The sequence below is a fragment of the Emydura macquarii genome, unplaced genomic scaffold (assembly GCF_026122565.2).
Source record: "Emydura macquarii macquarii isolate MOO-44397 ecotype Brisbane River unplaced genomic scaffold, CSIRO-AGI_Emac_v2 contig_1692, whole genome shotgun sequence".
In the NCBI taxonomy this organism is placed as follows: Eukaryota; Metazoa; Chordata; order Testudines; family Chelidae; genus Emydura; species Emydura macquarii.
In genome coordinates, this window is record NW_027131829.1 from 1,416,141 (window position 1) to 1,434,361 (window position 18,221).

Sequence of the window (18,221 nt, forward strand, 5' to 3'; positions counted from 1 at the left end):
TCAGATTTCTGTTTGTTACCCCAAAAGGGGCGGACATAAATAGTGTGACCTGGTTGGAGGGCCAAGTTACAAGAAGAGACCACCACAGCAGCAGAGTGACTGGCAGCAGTGGGTGCCAGAGTGAAAGACCGCCACTGTGCCACCCCTGGCCATGAGGAGTACTCCTGCCCGGAGGGAATCCCTACTAGAGATCACCATGTTCAGGAACATATTGCACCGTGTTCATAAGCTCTGCCTCTGAGCAGCCCTACACAGAACAGCCATGCCCCGAGATAAAAGCGACCAGACTCCAACATGTGAAACACCAGCTCTCTCTGTATGAAGAACAAAGCACTACAGGAGGTCTTCCGCTTTTTGTAACTTATTGAGATACTCAAACCAGCCACCCCAGCTTCCCCTTGCCTCAACCTCTCTGCTCTGGAGCCACTTGGTTCACATGGATAAGGGTGGAGCTAAATATTAAGAAATCCATTTCATAATGCAGTATCTTGTGTCCCTCCCCCACAGCCCTCATGGGCCTGTTGGTGCCACGAAGATTCCTCAGTGTTGCCCACACAACTTGTGTCACCAGCACCAACTTCTCTGTGACTGAGAAAGACGCAGGCCAGGAAGCAGAGTCCATGGGACAAGGGACTGACCCAGGACTGTGCAGAGTCACTACAGTCATTAGGCCGGCCCTGGAGCACTGTCCCTTCTCTGAAAATCCTGCTGAAGAGGGTGGTTAGCTCCTGGAAATGCGCTGAAACTAGCATGGGAGTGGGACGGCAGCACTGATAAGAGAAGGGGCAATGTTAGAACAGGGGTAAGGACCCCCTGCCTCAGGCCTGCACCGATCACTGTGGGCGTGAGGCAGGGATCCCCAGAACAGATTAGAGGGCTGCTTGAGTGGGTGAGTGCACAGAGATTTTCTGCAGCACCAGCTACTGGCCACTTCACAAGGCAGGACAAGGTCCAACCTGGTCCAACACATCCTCTGGGCTTGTGATCCGGGCCCTGCTGATTTGTCAGGCCCATCTCAAGCGGGAGGATTATGAATTCTTAAAATCAATCTTGTGGCATTAGGGACCAAATCCTCCCGTGCGCCCTGCACTGGACCTGGATAGCCAAACTTGGGGCAGGGAGAATGTTCCTGCTCAGGCCAGAGAGCAACAGGGGAAGCCCTCTGCAGGGTCTAGTATAACCCTGAAGCTGCTGCTCTTGCAGCTGTGGTGCCTTCCCTCTCACCCACCCAACAGGCACAATGGCCAAGCTACACACACCCTTGACACGTGCACTTACACCAAGCACATGCAGATCTCAGACAGGCAAATGCGCATTCACGCCTTGCAGCACCCTGTGGCTTACATGTGGCTGCTTTCACTGCACCCTTCGCCACAGGGCCTTGCTCTCTTGAGTCACAAGTAACAATCACAATATTTCTTAGACAGGAAGTTCTCTGAAGGCTGGAAATTGCAACCATAGGTAAATTAAAGCACCTTGTACAAACACAGCATGAGACAGACGTTTTACAGAACACATGCCATTTTACAGTACCCTGCATTGGTGGGTTTTAAGGCACTTTGCAAACATTCATTACATTTCACAACCAGGAAACAGAGGTGAAATTACTGGTCTACAGTCAACGTGAACCATTTAGGGCCAGGTCTTAAGTGCCGAACATGCTGGGAAGTGGAGGAATAGAACCCCATAGTCCAGATTCCCACTCCTGGACCAGATTGCCCCAAGACACTAAGTAACCATTTTCCATCCGGGATTGAATCGATGGAAAGATTCCTTTCATCCTGTAGGCCAGCACTTAATATGTCCACCCCTAACCGCATAATTGCTTCACAACCAAATGTTTGAGGACCTCCCCCAATTACAGCTACCCCTCAACCGTTGCTGATCATTAATAACAGAAGGAAAAAGTTAAAAGAAAAGCTGAGAGTCAGTGCATTGGCGAGGAATCCATGCTTCACCTTGAGAAGTTTACAAGGAGACTCTCTTCATCTTGTCATCTGTATTCAGATGGTAAAGCTCATTAAGACTCATGACCTTTCTCTGCCCTTTTCAAACTTGGAAATTCCAGGCACGGTTTTGGTCCCTTAAAAAAGTGAATTAAGAGAGAAAATGCCTGAGGAGAAAGCACACCAGCCCACCAATTCCAGCAACTGCCGTGACTGCAACCAAGCGCACCAAGAGGAAATCTAGAGAGTCCTCCAGCTGAGAGTGCAGTCTCAGGACCTGTTTCCGCATACTCTCCCGGTCCCCGGAGTTGTCAATCACGTGATCAGCCAGTTTGCGCTTCTCATCAAGTGGCAGCTGGGAGGCAATGCGTGCTTCTGCCTCTGACTGGGACAGACCATTCCTCTTCATCAGTCGTGACAGCTGTGTCTGCGGATCACTACCAGGGATGGAACGAGAGACTCAGCATACACGGCGCCTGGAAATGAATGAGCCCACCCCCATCCTCCAATTTTACAGAAAACTGGGCATGCTCAGTGCCCCAGAGCAGCTCAATTCCCTCAGCCCTATATCCCAGCCAGTACTTCTGGTGCGGAGAGAGCCCTCCCCACTTTCCAATCAGAAACCACTTCAGCTCAGTGCACGAGAGCCAGAACTTCCCTGGTTAAACACCTCCTTTCATTCGGAACCTGCAAAACCAGCAGGATCCAAATAACTGCCCAGTTTTTTCTTAAAAGCCAATCAAGCCAGCTCTCGCTGTGCGTGGTAGGGTCACCACTGCTGTGGGGGCGCCTGCACAGCACTGCCCCTGGCAAAGGGTGTCCAGGCAACACAACATCAGCACCAGCCCAGCTAGCGGGGGGGGACTGGAAATCATGTGGTGTATCAGTTCTCCTGGGCCAGTTGACAGGAGCTAGAGTCCTGCAGAAAGGGATTTTTGTCCATTATTAATTGGCACTATTATTTAGCATTTGTATTCTACACTGCACAGCCTACTGGCACCAAGACCCCACTGGAGATTAGGGCCCCATTGTGCCAGGGGCTGAAGACACACACAGCGAGACAGTCTCCGCCTTGAAGAGTTCATAGTCTGATTAGACAAGACAAACAAAAAGCAAGAGAGGAAATGTCCTTCAGAGTCTGTATCCATCTTCCCTACAGACTATGATCACACAACCTGTTAGCATCCCTCTAATTCTTAATGCTGGCTCTGTATCTAGTCAGTCAAAAATCGAATGTGATTGATTGCTGAGTCTTACATATTCCTGCTAGATGCATTTAACTAAAAGGCTGCATTTACAAGAGCTTCCAAAACAATACTCGTTCTCCAGGTTCCTTGGCCCTCTGTGCCACTTACCTGTAAACCAGGACTGTGTGTTTCATGAACTTGGTTAGTTTGTTGGTCTCAAAAAGCAGAGGAATGTCCAGAATCACATAGCGGTAGCCTGGATAAACAAACCAAACCCCGCCAAAAATAATATGTATATTTCAAATGGCAATATTACTTACAACATTTTCTTACCAAATACCTTATACATATAATCTACACACTAGACATACACAGACTCTCCATTTAAAAGATGTACAAAGAATTGTATAGCTGCACAGTTACAGCTGCCACCCTAGGGAAATACAGCTCTCTCACTCTCCTCTTCCTCAAAAACAGCTGGAGTTTTTGCTCAAACTTTCCAAAAAGTTTCTAAGCCTGGAAAGGTGAAAGCGTCAGAAACTTGTGAGTGGCTGGGGACAGGAGATCAGAAGGGAAAAGCTGATGCACCGTATGACTAGAACAGGCATTGCCACTTTGCTACAGTGTTAGCGGTGGAGCTGGCTGTGTTGTGCTGCCTAACACTTCCCAAATGGGCTGATATTTCCCATGCTGGTCGTCTGCCTCCAGCCAACTTTTTGGAAAGTTTTAGCAAAAGTGGTTCAGCTGTTTCTGAGAATAAGATCAGGGAAAAATATATCGTTTTAAAATTCACAGCTGTTTTCCTGAGAAGCTGTAGCACTTTCTTGCTTTGGCACAGGGAGAGGAGATTTGGCGTGGTCACCCTGGTGTCTGAGATGAGCCCTTCCCTGTTCTCTGAAAACCTGCCCAACTTGGGCTAGTTGTAAGTTTGAAACATGCTCAGTAGAGTTTTGTTACACACCCTTAGTCTCCTAGTGTTCTGTCTGCAATTAAATTGCTCTATCCCCTCTCCACTCCTAAGTGCTAACCAGAGCTCCACCCAGAGCTGCAGGAGTGAGACTTTTCCTGAAATTGCTCCTCCTGGCTGCAGGCACATGGGGTTAGGCCCGAGAACTGAGAGCATAAGCATATGTCTACACAGCAGCTGGGAGGGGCTTCCTAGCATGGGTACATAGATGCACTAGCTCGACTCAAGCTAGCATGCTAAAAACAGCAGCCTGGCCGCGGCAGCACCAGCTAGCCACCCGAGTACAATCCCACCTGACCCCTCGGTACGTACCATGATGACACTGCTCTTTTCCATGCACTATCTTGAACGGAGGTAGAGCAGGTCTATCCATCCCTCTGCATTCAGATCCTCCCTGCCAGCTGCCATTCAGACATACCTTGTCTCTCAGTGCCCCACTGCTGGCACTAAGGCAGCATGGAGGAGAAGGAAGAAGCGTCCACCCCCACTGCTTTAAAGCAAGTTAGAAGAGTGTGGAGGAAGAGGACATGGACAAGCTGGAATGGAAAGGGGCCTGCTACAAGGTGGGGCTTATAGGAGCAGTGAGGACAGGGCCAGGCTGGAGCCAATGGGGGCAGAGGGATACAGGAACAGAAGGTTTGTAGCCACTAGACACAATTCCCTCTACAACCTGCAGTATGCCTCAGTCCCACCAGGCCTTTGCTATCAGCAAATAGCTGTGAAACCCACCAGCAGTGTGTCTCACCCCCTCTATAGTGGCTGCTTACATAGAGGATACCAACCTGCTACTGCTGCCAGTTACATTAACTCACATGGCAGAGGTCTATGCCAGGGATCTAAAGGTTCCAACCCTGCTGATTACTCCAATGAGATACACATGAGATTTCAGAGGGTTTTTTCTTTTAAAACAAACAAACCAACCTAGGAAATTACACACAGACATATATTAAGGTTGCAAAGTCAAGCCTTTAAAAGTTAGGAGATGTCAGAATTAAGGTCACCCATGCATTCTTCCTGTGCCCCACCCTCCCTGCCTCTCTCCCTTGCCCCCATCATCTGGCCCCACCACTGCCAACTCATTCTCCCTCTTCCCTGCCTTCCCCAAGCCTGTCCTTGTTCCTCCTCCTGTTCTTCCCTCCCCTAGCCTGCCATAGACCCCCTCATCCCCGTGCATTCATGTTGCCTGAGTGCCAGCAGGGAGGATATGAAAGCACAGGAGAGAGTCTCCTTGCTCTCAGTTCTGGTGCCCAGAGCCAGTGACCGCCAGCAGCTGGAAGGAGCACCTGCAGGACAAACCCAGCTCAGTCACAGACTGGAGAGTGAACTCCGACTGTGAGGACAGTGTATGCTCGGGACAGACAGAATGTCTAGAGAATTTTGCTGCCAGCCTCTAACAAAGTTCTGCTGAGAATCTGCAATTGGCAATTTTCTGAGGCTTATAACTCAGCCATATTTGGGCAGACTGTCACAGAGACAACAAAAGGCACCCCTCTGACCCCAGGGTGAGTCCCCGGCCAAATTTAAAGTCCCTGCTCCAAACGATGGAGGGTGCTGCAGCTCCTTAAAGCTGCAGTAAGAATTTAACATGAGTACAGCAGTGTATTTTTCCCTACCCTCACTGTTGGAAGTTCTGAACCATTTTTGCTGAAACGTTAAGAAGAAATACCAGGCTGACTCAGGTATCAGCATGGAAACCTGCCCCCCGAATGACTAGAGTCAGCAAAGTTAGAGTTAGAGAGACAATAGAGACTTATAATGGGACCGTAACAACATCCCTGCCAGTTCCACCTAAGATAAAGGCCCACCCCTGGTGGCAATTTCCACATGACAAACTGCATTTATTTTCTACCTTGGAACACTTCGCCTGTACTCTGCTCACTCCATGATTATTAATGCTCCAAACCTCAGAGCAGTTTCATAGAGCCACCTTTTGTTTGTCTTATAAGAAAAACAACCTGCCACAAAAGTATTTCCTGATTTCCTTCCAGATATTGAGCCTTTGTTCCACCACTGCCCCCCAACTCTGAACAGTACACTGCTCTACGGAGCAGGAAGGGCCATGATCAATCCCAGACTAGTGACAGGTTTAAGGTGCTCTCAAACCATCAAGGTTAGAGCTGAGAACTTGACCCCTTGAAGAGCAGGGAATCCCCTTTACCCAGGGGGAGACCGGACTTATTTCTAGCCATAGCTGGTGGCCACATTAAGGTCTGCTGTCTTGCAACATTAACTTACAGAAAAGCTATTTTAGAACAGTTTTAGATGCCTCTCAAATTAATGAGTGTTACCAGGTTGTCTAGGCGGTGCCCCCTTGCGGCCCATTAAGGCACAACTCACACTGCTGCAGTCGGCTGTCACCCCTCACAGATCCAGTGCTTTCACTCTCTACGGCACTATCCCGCCCAGGGTGTTAGAGTCCAAAACAAAAAGGAAAACAGTGAACTCAAAATCAAGATGGTCTGCAGATTTGTCGGCAGGACCCCACCCTTCTGCTCCAGGATTGTCTCCATGTGGCTAGTCCCTTTTTGTCAGTCTTCCTGGCCCTAGTCACCCCACATATCAAACAGCTCATCCAGGTAGCAAGCTGCCTCTGGCTCTGGGCTGAAACCAGGCTTTCCTCAGCAAAGCAACAGCAGAACTCTGTTCACCTTCCTGGTCACCCTCAACTGGGCCTTTTAACACCTCTCTCCATCCCTGACTTTGGCTGCAGGGTCATCTGGCCCCACAGGAACTTCCTTAACCCTGCTTTGCCAGCATGGGGCCTATTTCCTGCCCTTTTAAGGTCTATACAGCGGGACTCATGGTATTAAGTCACCTGGGCTTTACAGGTGGAGATATTTTTGAAGAGCACCAAAATCCAACCAAACAAACAAATTTTTTTTAAAAACCTGTGGTCTTAAAGAGAGGCCTCATGACAGCGTGGGTGGGCCAGAGGGTTATTAGCCCTGTTTGGGTTGTGTGTGTGTGTGTCATCCCATGTGAGACGCTATAAACCTTTCATGCCATAACTAGTTCTATCGTCATCTGTAGATGCTATTTATGGTACAGAAAAACCCAAAGATGTTTGGTAATTTTAGTGATAAATAGCATCCAGATGGAGAAATCTATTTTATGTATTTCTCCATCTAGATGCTATTTTATATCCCCTCCACCTGTAAAGCAAGGAGGTTGTGTTACTAAGGGCATCCAGAAAGAGAGAAAAGTAATGTTCCCCTAAAAATGATCTAAAATAGCTTTTCTATGCAAAAAATAAAAAAGTCCTGGCGTTAAACGCTGATCTCCTGGAGGGTAGACGTGAGGGCTGTGTGTTCAGTTGGAAACCCTTTCCAATGGTGTAAGTGCGCCTCTTCCAGTTCGGCAAGAGTGCAACTTATCAGGCTTTAAACCTGTCAGCTGCTACAGGACTGGGCTTCAGAGCAGTGGAACTTGGGGGCAGGGAAGTGATTCCATATGTGCACTTTGCTGAAGCCATTTGACCCAAGATCCCAAAAATAAATATCCCAAATCAGTTACTGCAAACTAAGTAAGACAAAAACATTTGCAAAACGACAGCTTGAGCAATGGGTAAATGGCAGGAAAGCTCCCCCGCCCCCAATGGCTGCCATGACCTCATTTAGATACTTCTCTTTTATTTCCTTTGTCTATTTCCCCAGTTTCCGTTCTTGTCACCTTCCTTGCTGCCTTCCTTTCTCCCCCTGCATTCTCTCTCAGGAGAGCTTGGCCTCTTCAGCTCCCTAGCAAAGGGCTATTCAACTGTCACATAGCTCATCCTTGATAAGCTCTGCAAACTAGGCTGACTCTATTAAGACATCCTTCTGTCTACACGGAGACCTCCGAAACAGCTGGTGATCTTATCTGGCATTTGATTAGACCAAGTTTGACAGCTGTATTTGTTATATTTATCAGAGGGAAAAGCAGGACTTCAGAAACCACAGCTGTCAACCCATTTTTCACCTTATCGAGTTTAAAAGAGCTTTATGGCTCTTAGTGAAGCTGGGGGTAGAGGGGAACAATATTCGAACATTTCAGAAGGTGTGACATTATCTAATGAATAATCTCAGAAGAAGCCATACAATGCTTCTTTCAGACCCTACAGATGTACTTTAAACCATATAAGGAAGAAAATGTGAAGGGCAAAATAAAAGGCAGAATTCTCTGAACACTCACAGTGAAAGGATAGCCACATCTCTAAAGGCCACTGGTGACAGCACAAAGCCAGTCAGTCGACACTTTAGCTCCCTCTCTCCCCTATAGTCCTTTTCCCCGCTAAACAAACAAAAACCAGCCAACCACATATTGCTGGTTGCCACTGTGGCCAGAAACCCTGATGTCCTAGGATTCCATAACCATTGCTTAGTCTCTTACCTAGCACAAAGCATTTAAAGATCTGTTTCAGCATCTTTTTCTGGATCTCAGGGTGAGTGATGGAGTTCAGCAGCTGCCGTTTTTCTGGGTGGGAGAAGATGATGTTTCCCAGAGCCTCCCGGTTTATCTCTCCACTCTCCAAGAGGATTTCATTTCCAAAGTAATGCACTATCTGCTGATAGGCTAAGAAACGGGGCTGGACCACTGATAAAATTAAACAGCTGCAGGTTATTGCCAATTCTGCATCACAATTAGTGCTTACATCAGTGAAGGGTCTAAAATGAATCTTATTCATTAAACCATTGCTGTCCATTCCTTTCAAGGGAGAACACGTGTTGACTGGCATACACTGAAGCAAGGCTGTGGAACATCTCATCCTAAGGGTCTAAAAATCTACCGGACAACCATTTTGAATCCCATGCTGCAGAAACAAGTTTGCAAAATTTTTGTTCCAACATTTCTACATTGCTAGGCACCCAAGAGATCAAAGCACTTTGCAAACATTGATTAGCCTCCTCTTTCTCCTAAGAGGCAGCATTATCCCCACTCTATAGAACAGTAAAGTAGGAGAAAGGACTCGCCCAAGGTTTCCCACCTCTGCTACTGACTTGCTGTGTAAAGAACTGGAGAATCATGATTCCCCACTCCTTGCTCAATAACTATGTCTCTGAGGAGTCTCTACTGGAAGATTCTTAGGGCAGACGCCATGTTTCTAACTGAACTATTACCAGTGCTTAGTAACAATAAAGGTTATTTCTGTTTAACTGTTTCTTTCAAAAAGGGAAAACCTTGCAGTGAGCATAGTTATAATAAAACCTTCACAAAATGTATAGTTCTCAAGGGCCACAGGTACATCAAAATGTAAACTTTCTACATGCATGCCTTAAGACAGTGGTGCACAAACTGTGGGGCATCCTCCCCCGCCAAGGGCACAGAGGATCATTCGTGGAGGTGAGCAGCAACTCCAAGCAGCTCATGCCAGTCTCTCGCGAGGGATGGGGGAAGGAGTGCCACCTCCACCCCTATTGAGCTCAGTGGGCTACCCTGCCTGTGTGGAGCAGCGTGCCATGCCAATTTCCACTTCCAGCAGCCTACCCCCCACCCTGAAAACCCAAGGGAAGCGGGGGGGGAGGGGGGGAGCAGAGGGGCATGCATGGGGCGGCCTGGCTGCAAGGTAGAAACAGCCGGCTGCGGAGGATGTGGGCTGTGCAGTAATGCAGAGGGGAGGCACAGACAGATTCTGTTAATAGTAAGGAAAGCACAACTGGAAATGTTTGCGCACTATTGCCTTAAGAGAGGAGCTATGACTGCCATAGATTTTTGTTTGTCTTCATAAAAGAAGACAGAGAGAATTCTTTGTCCATCATTTCTCACTAAACTCCAGAGAGTTTGGGACCTGATGCAGCAAAGCACTTAAATCAATGGGACTTAAATATGAACTTTGAGCGTATTCTTAAATTCCACTGCCTTTAATAGGATGTACTCACATGCTTAACTGCTTTTGTGTATTGTATGGGAGAAGCCAAAAAACTGAGGAAGCAGGTTCAATTCCAATTGGGCAGTGAGTAGGGAGATCTTAAAAGATAGGGACAAATATTTGGCTTGTTCAAACTGAAAACTCCTGCACTGGATGAACAAAGTAGATGAGTTCCCACAAGGTAGTAATGGGTTATTAAATATCAGAGGGTTAGATATTAATAGGCTTAAGGTTTCCACTGTCCTCAGAATCAAGCCATAAGCACTCCTATATAATACAATTTGAGATTCTTTAAGAAAAATTGCACATGAAAACCTATAAGAGGCCAATTCCCAAGAGCTGTTTGCAGCTTATTATAGACTTGTATGATGTAAGGAAAGTATGTCATTTTAAAGAGTCATCAAAATTGCCATCCAGAGGATAATAATAATAAAAAAAAAGTAGTAGGGAAAAGGTTGGGGGATAAACACAAATGAAAAAAAAAATCATTGTTTATAATTTTCTCTAATGATGCATGATATTATTAAGTTTAATATATATAGTACAAATATTAGACAATCATAATGACTTTAATACTAATATTTGTACTATATATAAACACATATCCACAAATCATTTTTGCAAATCATGGATGGATGTGGATCCAAATTTTATATCTAAAGCCTTGCAAATCTGCAGATATCCACAGATCATTTTTGCAGATAGGATGCAGACACAAATTTGGTATCTGTGCAGGGCTCACCTGATGATGCACTGGACCTTGTTTTGTGGGTTGTTTCCATATTAATAGCAGGAACACACTGCAAGTGTTACAAATTCCCAGGCATGTGCATTTTCATGCAACACAAAATAAAACTGTGATTTGAATATAACTGCAGCCTTCGCTTGAGGCTGATTCTGGTTTTTTTGTTATTAGGAGCACATTTCTAAGGTGAGAATTACATTTTTGGGGTTGAACTATTAGGAACCTTGAAAAAAAGCACTCCGCAAACACATATGAATAAAGGCTGAAATTTTCTTCTGGGGTATTGGTGACATTCACCAATCACTCAGCTCCACCAATAGCTTCTGACAGATTTCGAGTTGTGTCATGGTAGATCTGGTGGTGGCCGAAGGGAGGGAGAATCAGAGATCCACAAGAGGACTCTGTTATGATCCTTTAAAGACAGTTGCTCTGCAAAGCAGTATTCACTACACTATGTTCTAGGAGTACAACACCTAGCGTGAAATCTCTTCACAGTGTCATTAAGACGTGACTTTTGATAAAAAATGTATCCTGATTCCAATCCTCAAGATAGCCAGTCCACGCATATCTTGTCTTAAACTGGGGAAGCAAAAGGTAACAGTTATTGACTGAACACAGAGCACCCTCTGCTGTCTAAACTGCAAAGCAGCACCAGAGATTGACTCCAGATTGTCAGTGATCAACTATGCAAAACTAACCCTGTCTGGCAATAACATCGGCATCAATGACTGCACAGCCCAGTTCCCGAAGTATTGCCACTACTGTGCTTTTTCCTGAAGCAATTCCACCCGACAGTCCGACCAGGAACATCCTGCTCTGGAAAGGAAAGAAAGCTTAAAGCACAACAAAATAAGACTGGGTTTCATTAATTCTATACATGCAAATATTTGTCCTGAAGAGGCAAGATAATTCAAAGAGGACCATACTTTTATTTCTATGGCATGTTTTCATCGGAGATCTCAAAGAACTTTATGAATGTTAAGCAAGCCTCAGCCCTCTTTGAACTAGATAACCCCATTTTACACATTGGAGAAGTGAGACAAAGGTTCAGGCCAAGATCTTTTGATGTCCACTAGTTCTGAATGCACAATTTGAGTCAAGCAGCATCTAATTTTCAGGAGAGTTGAGTACTTTCAGAGCCAGTTGGCTAACTGGAATTTTGGATGCCCAGCACTTCCGTAAGTCAGGCCCTAAGTCTCAAATGATGTCATCAGTGAACACTTCTGAAAATGTCAGCCTAAGTGACTTGTCCAGGGTTATAACAAAAAGCAGTGACAGAAATGAGAAGAGAACTTAGCCCATCCCCTCTCATAACATCCAACCTCCAGATGATGAGCTCTGGAGAGTCAGGGAGAGCATCCCAATTGACCACAACAGGTGGAATGCAACCGCAGAGAGGCTGCCTAACATAACCAGCACCCACACCACAGAGCCTTTCACAATGAATTGCACCTGCAAACTAATGTCAAGTCAGTGCTGCCTATGACAAACATGTATCGTGCTCTATGCAAACGCAATACTAAGGAAGCAGGCTGCCATGTTCTCAATAACGGTTCCATGCGTCTCAAAGGGTGACTATGTAGTTTATTGTAACAATCCAACCTATTTGCTCATGACTATGACTCTTATTAGCACCCGTATTACTTTGCTAACACATTAAACGTTCAAAGATTCAACTTGTTTGTTGCGAGTTAAGATTAATAGTTTAAGGCCAGAACGGCCCCGTTACGATCACCTAATCCAACTGTCCGTCTAGCAGAGTATTTCATCCAATGATTCATGCAGCAAGCCCTCTTCTTCTAGTTGAGCTATAGCATTTTGCTTTAAAAAACATCCAATCTTGATTTTAAGTGACTGAGAATGAACCATACCCCTAAGTTCTAATGACTAATTACACTCACTGTTAATAATGTTTGTCTTATTTTTAGTCTGAATTTGTCAAGCTTCAGCTTCCACTGAATCTTCTTACGCCTTTGTCTTCCAGATTAAAGAACCATCTACTATCAGAAATATTCTTCCCTTTAGGTCTCATGAACTATGATTCAAGCCATCTCAATTTTCTCTTGCTCAATGTATTTGGCTTATTACCCTTCTTCAGACTCTCAATATAAAGCTTATTTTACTTTTTTCTGAATGCTTTCCAATCTTTCAACATCCTTTTTCAAGTACAGACACCAGAACTAGATTCAATATTCCAGGAATGATTTCCCCAATGCCCTATACAGAGGCTAACATTTTCTGATGAGCAAAGAACTCTAAGATCTCAAATGCAGTAAGTTTCCTCTATTTTGGAGAGCCTGGTCTGACTTATAAACAATCCAACCTCTTCAACATTTGAGCTCCCTTTCTTCCAGTGAAGACAACTCTTGTGCAGAATGCAGCGTTGGTGGGCAAAGAGCAAGAGAATCTCAATCCAACAGAGTTTTGTAATCAGCTCATTTTTAGCTCCTTTACACCTGTCTGTTCAAAGGACTTTAAATTTCTTCCAGTGCAGAAATAGAAAAATATACTAAGTTTGAAGCCATTTCCTCCCTATTTATAAATGTGGATGTGTATCATATCTCATCCCTACACAAGAACTAAGCCCCTGGATGTCATAAGAACCACTTTTTCCATACAGCAGCAGCAGAAGCTATAAAATATATTATTTCTGGTAAATGGTAAGAACTGCACATTCTTTGTGATCTGTACTGTGGTTATTCTTTTAAATTATTACAAAGAAGCAGCTATTAGACTATAAGGATCCTCACTCACCATTAAATAACAAACGTAGTTAATGCCCAGTAACTGTCAATGATTGTATAAGAATGCTGCTTGGAGTGGAGTTGGTGGTCCACTAGGTGTCACTCTTCCCTCTATTAAAAAGCAAGTGACGCTAACAAGCTGACATTTATATAGCACCTTTCATCCAGAGGCTTCACCAAGGTTGTTTGCAAACTTTTCTAGCCAGCTCCAAACATGTGCGCGCACGCACGCACGCACACACGAATTACATTGTCTACTGCTGAAATGCAGCCAGCTCTCAAGAGGGATGTGTCCATCATGTACCAACACAAATTAACATTGATCAGAAGTACAGGACAGAATGAAAATTAACAGATCCAAAAGAAACCTCCGGAAGGAATTTAAGGAGGCAGAATTTAATTATCCAAGAGAGAAATTGATCAATACATTGATATTAACTTAGTTGTGCAAAAAGAGCTAAAGGGTCTTAAATAACCGTAAGTGGTTCATCTCATGTGCAAATCTTGGCTACTCTCCTATTAAAGGGTGGCACTGAATATGCTTCTTTTCATTTTGCTGATGTGTATGTGTGTGTGTATCTATCATATAGATCAAATTTCATACTCCTGTAAATAGGACAAATAGAGGCAGTCTGGAAGCTAGTAACGCCCAAGACCTGACAAGAGGGTTCCAGAAGATTCTGTGGCAGTTGGAGGCAACTCATCACAGGGGGCGAAAAACGGGGAGGAAGTCACTGCGCCAGGGTGTGACACGAAGAAAGTCAATGCCAAATGCCCTGCTGAAAGGGTTTCTGTGTAACTACTGCACTGAAACTCGCTAGTTCTGCTGCTGTCAATACCCTAAAAGGTACCAAAGTATCCTGCCAGGAAAGAGAGGTGTGTGCTCATTGATACTTTTTTTCCCCAAAAGCCTAAGGAAGAAGACTGGGCTGGGCAATCATAGGGAACGAGAACCAATAAACTAAATTAACAAAGAAATCTTCAGTGAGCTTAAAGACAAAAAAGAAGCTTACAAGAAGTGGAAGCTTGGACAGATGACTAGGGAGGACCACTCTCACACATCAACAGAAGTTGGTCCACTAAAAGGTATTACATCATCTGCCTTCTATCTTATGCAGTCAATTGACACAAAAATGTAACCAACCATTTCTATCACAATTATAACTGTTTTAGTGAATGCCAGAAGATCTAACATGTATATGTAATCTGGAACACCAAGGAAACATTTTTTAAGACAGAGTTCAGGCAGTTTCTGCTGGACTAGCCATTTGGTCTTTCAAGTATCATAGGGCCAGGAATGAGAGGAAAATCATTACATGAAGAACACAGAACCATTGGTGTTACCCTTGGTGTTCAGTTAAATAAGTGCAGGGCAACAACTGCAGATGGGTTTTAATAGACATGGGTATTAACACAAGTTTTCATTTATCTAAAACAAAATACCCATTGCTCTTGTAGTGCCAGGACTTCACCTTAATTGCTGCATCACTCTTCTTCAAGTTCACTTCAAGTTTAGCTGATAATGGACTGTGTCAATGCAGTTACCTTTTAGTCTTCAATAAGGTGCATGATTTAGTTCCATTTGGTGTTCTGATTAAAAATTTAACACCATACAAAAACAATGTAGGCCATATTAAATGGATTAAAACTGAAGAGATTGTATATGGGGAAATCACAGTTCTACAGCAGCGTTTCTAGGAGGGTCCTGCAGAGATCTGTTCTCAGCCCAATGCTAGTCAATATTTTTCTAAAATAGCTGCTCTAAGGAATTATTTTGGGGCAGATCTCTAGCCTGTGTTATGCAGGAGGTCAGACTAGAAGACCATAGTTGTCCATTCTGGCCTTTGAATCTAGGAACATCTTTATTAATTATCTGGAAGAAAACACAGAATCATTGCTAGTCAAATGTGCAAGTGACTGAAATTGGGAGATTGGTAAATGATGGGGACATGGAAGTTATACACACTAATTTAGATTGCTTGGTAAAATGGTGGGCTCACTTAAGAGCATGAGTTTTAATACAGCCAAATGTAAGGTCAAATGCTGCAGAACAAAGAATGTAGGTCACACTTATAAGATGGAAGATTGTATCCTGGAATGCAGTGACTCTGAAAAGGACTTAGAGGCTTGATACACAGCTACAGCATTGCACTGACAGTGGTTAAAAGGGCACACATGACCCTTGGATACTTAAGCAGGAGAATACAGGAAGGGATTATCAGCTCTGTAAGGTATCGGGGAGGCGTTTATTGGAAGACTGTATCCATTTCTAGCATCCACACTTTAAAGAGAATGTTGAAAATTGGAAAAGGTTCAGAAAAGAGCTTCTAGACTGATCTGAAGTCTGGAAAGCCTGCCTTATATAGTGAGACTCAAAGAGTTCCATCTATTTAACATACCCATATCCAAGAGAAGGTAAGAGAGGACTTGAACGTAGCCTATGAGTACATTTCTGAACATAAATGTCTCTTTAATCTATCAGAAAAAAGCATAGCAAGATCCTATGGATGGAAGTTGAAGCTAGGCAAATTCAGACTACAAACAAGGCATACTGTTTTAAACAGCGAAGTTCGTTAGTCTTTGGAGTCACTTATCTAGGGATGCAGTGGATTTTCCATCACTAGATTTTAGTTCTAGACTCAATATATTTCTAACAAAAATGCTCTAGCTCAAACAGAAGTTGTGGGCTTCATGCATGAGTGAGATGCCATGAGGTCAGCATAGAAGATCATAATCATAAAAAGGGATCATCATAATCCCTTCTGGCCTGAAAAAAAACCTAAGAATTGGTGAATATCAATTCCATGGTCCCTTATCACACAACACATGCTCCTCTCTAGGGATAGGCCCAAACCAAATGCTTGATCTTAAATGTTGCATGGCCAGCCCATCCCTAGCTACCATTCACCCCATTTTGTTTTTTTTAAAGGGAACACCCTAATTCTGATTGAATCGTCTACTCTGACTCTGGAAGCCAGGGGGTGGGGAGAGAATGGACAGAAGCAACAGAAGAATGGATGAATAAGAGGGGAAATGAGGGGAGCTACTGAGACTCAAGGTTGGGGGGAGGGCAGCTGACACTAAGGGGGAAGGCGCATTCCAGCAGTTCCTACGTCCATATCTAGGGTAGCTCCATGGCAGGTGGAACCCAGCACCCTGTCCCATCCCCCACCCCAGTGGCTTGAACCCAGTGCATTCCCCATCACATCTCTATTGACTGGGGCACATGCACCTGTCCCTCCCCTGGGCCAGGTATTTCCATTGGGACCCTCAGTGGTTGGAAGAAGAGACTGGGATGAGCCCCCCGGCTGGCAGGCAGCCCAATGCTGTGCATTATTGTGGCCATTCAAGCTACTCCTTGGGGTCCCTCTCTCATCTCCACCCCACTCCCTTCCTCTATATGCCCTGGCAGTAGAACACAGCCAGGGCCTGCTTTTACCTTACCTCTGCAAGATACTGTGGGGACAGTAACAAAGATCCACTCCCACCCCATACTTCCAGTGTGGGGCCACTAGACCCCCAGCTCCACTGCCCCTGTCTTGAAAACCTGTATACAGGACATGGATGACAAGCAGCAGAATGCCCGTGGGCTTTTCAAAGTGCCAATAAAACAAGTGGTTTCTCACTAAATCTTTTAAATACACAGAAATAATCCTTTGCAAGACAGATTTCCATAGCCCCACACATCTCTGTGCAGGTGGAACAACAGCTGTTCTTCCAGGAGAGGCTATGTCAGCAGGACTAGCTCCCACAGCCTATAGCTGAACAGTTTGCAGCCAGATTCGGAGCCAGTGGTGCTGAGCTGTCATTCCACGGGAAAACATGCTCTCCTGGCACCTGGGCAGCAGTTTGGCACAGGCCTTCTACCTCTGGCTGAAGAGATGTGTAGGAGCAGGGCACGGTGCAGACAGGCCAGCTGGGTTTGTGGCTGGGAGGTAGGGCAGGGCCCGGCCCTTCCACCCAACCAGCTGTCGTCGTCCCACGGAAACAGAGGCTGCTCTAGCTACACAGGGCGGGAGGAAACGCGCCCTGGAAAGCCGCGGCTGGCTGTTTAAGGCTGCCACACCCAAGCCCTGCGTTTTCCTGCTCCCATTCGAAGCCCTGGCGTTCCCCTGCGGCCAGCCCCTGGGACAGCCGCCCTGGGCCTTCGGGGGCACGATGCGACCCCACAGGAGGGCAAGCGCCGCAAACCGGCCTCCCGCCTGGGAAGCAGGGCCGCGCGGGGGGGGGGGGGGGTCGGCGCTTGGCTCCGGCCGCCGTTTGAGGCCCCCACCCACCACGGAGCGTCGTGCCAGCGCTGCGGGGTGGCAGGGCTGCTTCGCTTGGCCCGGCCCGGCCCCCGCATGGCAGAAGGGCGCGGGGCCGGGCCGAACCGAACCTTAGGGCGCCGCGGCCCAGGAGCCCCGGGGGGGGAAGGAGGAGGGGGCTCCCGCCGGCTGCCATGGGCGGTAACGAGCTCAGCGGCAGAGACAGCCCCGGGCCCGCCCGGCTAGGAGCGAAGGGGGCAGCGCCGCCGCCAGCCGGCTCCGACCCCCGAGCGCCGCCGCCACCAGCGCTTCCCGCCCGCGGCCCCTCACCCGTCAGCGCCGCTCGCTCTCCCCGAGCGCTGCGTCATCCACACGCTACTGTCCCGCCCTGTCATTGGCGGAGAGGAACCGGGCGCTCCCCGCTCAGCCAATCGTCGCTGCTCTTACTGGGCCGGGGTAGCGGGTTGCGTGCGGGGTCGGATAACCGGGGTCCCGCTGCCGCGCACCATTGCGCGGGGCTCCCGGAGCCGCAGGGGACGGACC

At 46.3% G+C, this 18,221-nt stretch overlaps 1 protein-coding gene across 2 annotated transcripts; it reads right to left on the reverse strand.

Annotated features, from left to right (window-relative positions):
- Window positions 1-1,378: 1,378 nt before the first annotated feature.
- DCAKD (dephospho-CoA kinase domain containing) lies at window positions 1,379-18,091 on the reverse strand. Of its 2 annotated transcripts, XM_067556246.1 has the most exons (5): window positions 18,009-18,091; window positions 11,386-11,503; window positions 8,466-8,669; window positions 3,302-3,389; window positions 1,379-2,383 (listed from the first exon to the last, which is right to left on the reverse strand). In XM_067556246.1, the coding sequence occupies exons 2-5, from the start codon at window positions 11,495-11,497 to the stop codon at window positions 2,098-2,100; spliced, it is 690 nt and encodes a 229-aa protein (XP_067412347.1). In that variant the 5' UTR covers window positions 11,498-11,503; window positions 18,009-18,091; the 3' UTR covers window positions 1,379-2,097. The 2 variants fall into 2 exon arrangements, with proteins under 2 accessions (XP_067412347.1, XP_067412348.1); XM_067556247.1 differs by lacking the exon at window positions 18,009-18,091 and having other exon boundaries at window positions 11,386-12,473.
- Window positions 18,092-18,221: the final 130 nt, after the last annotated feature.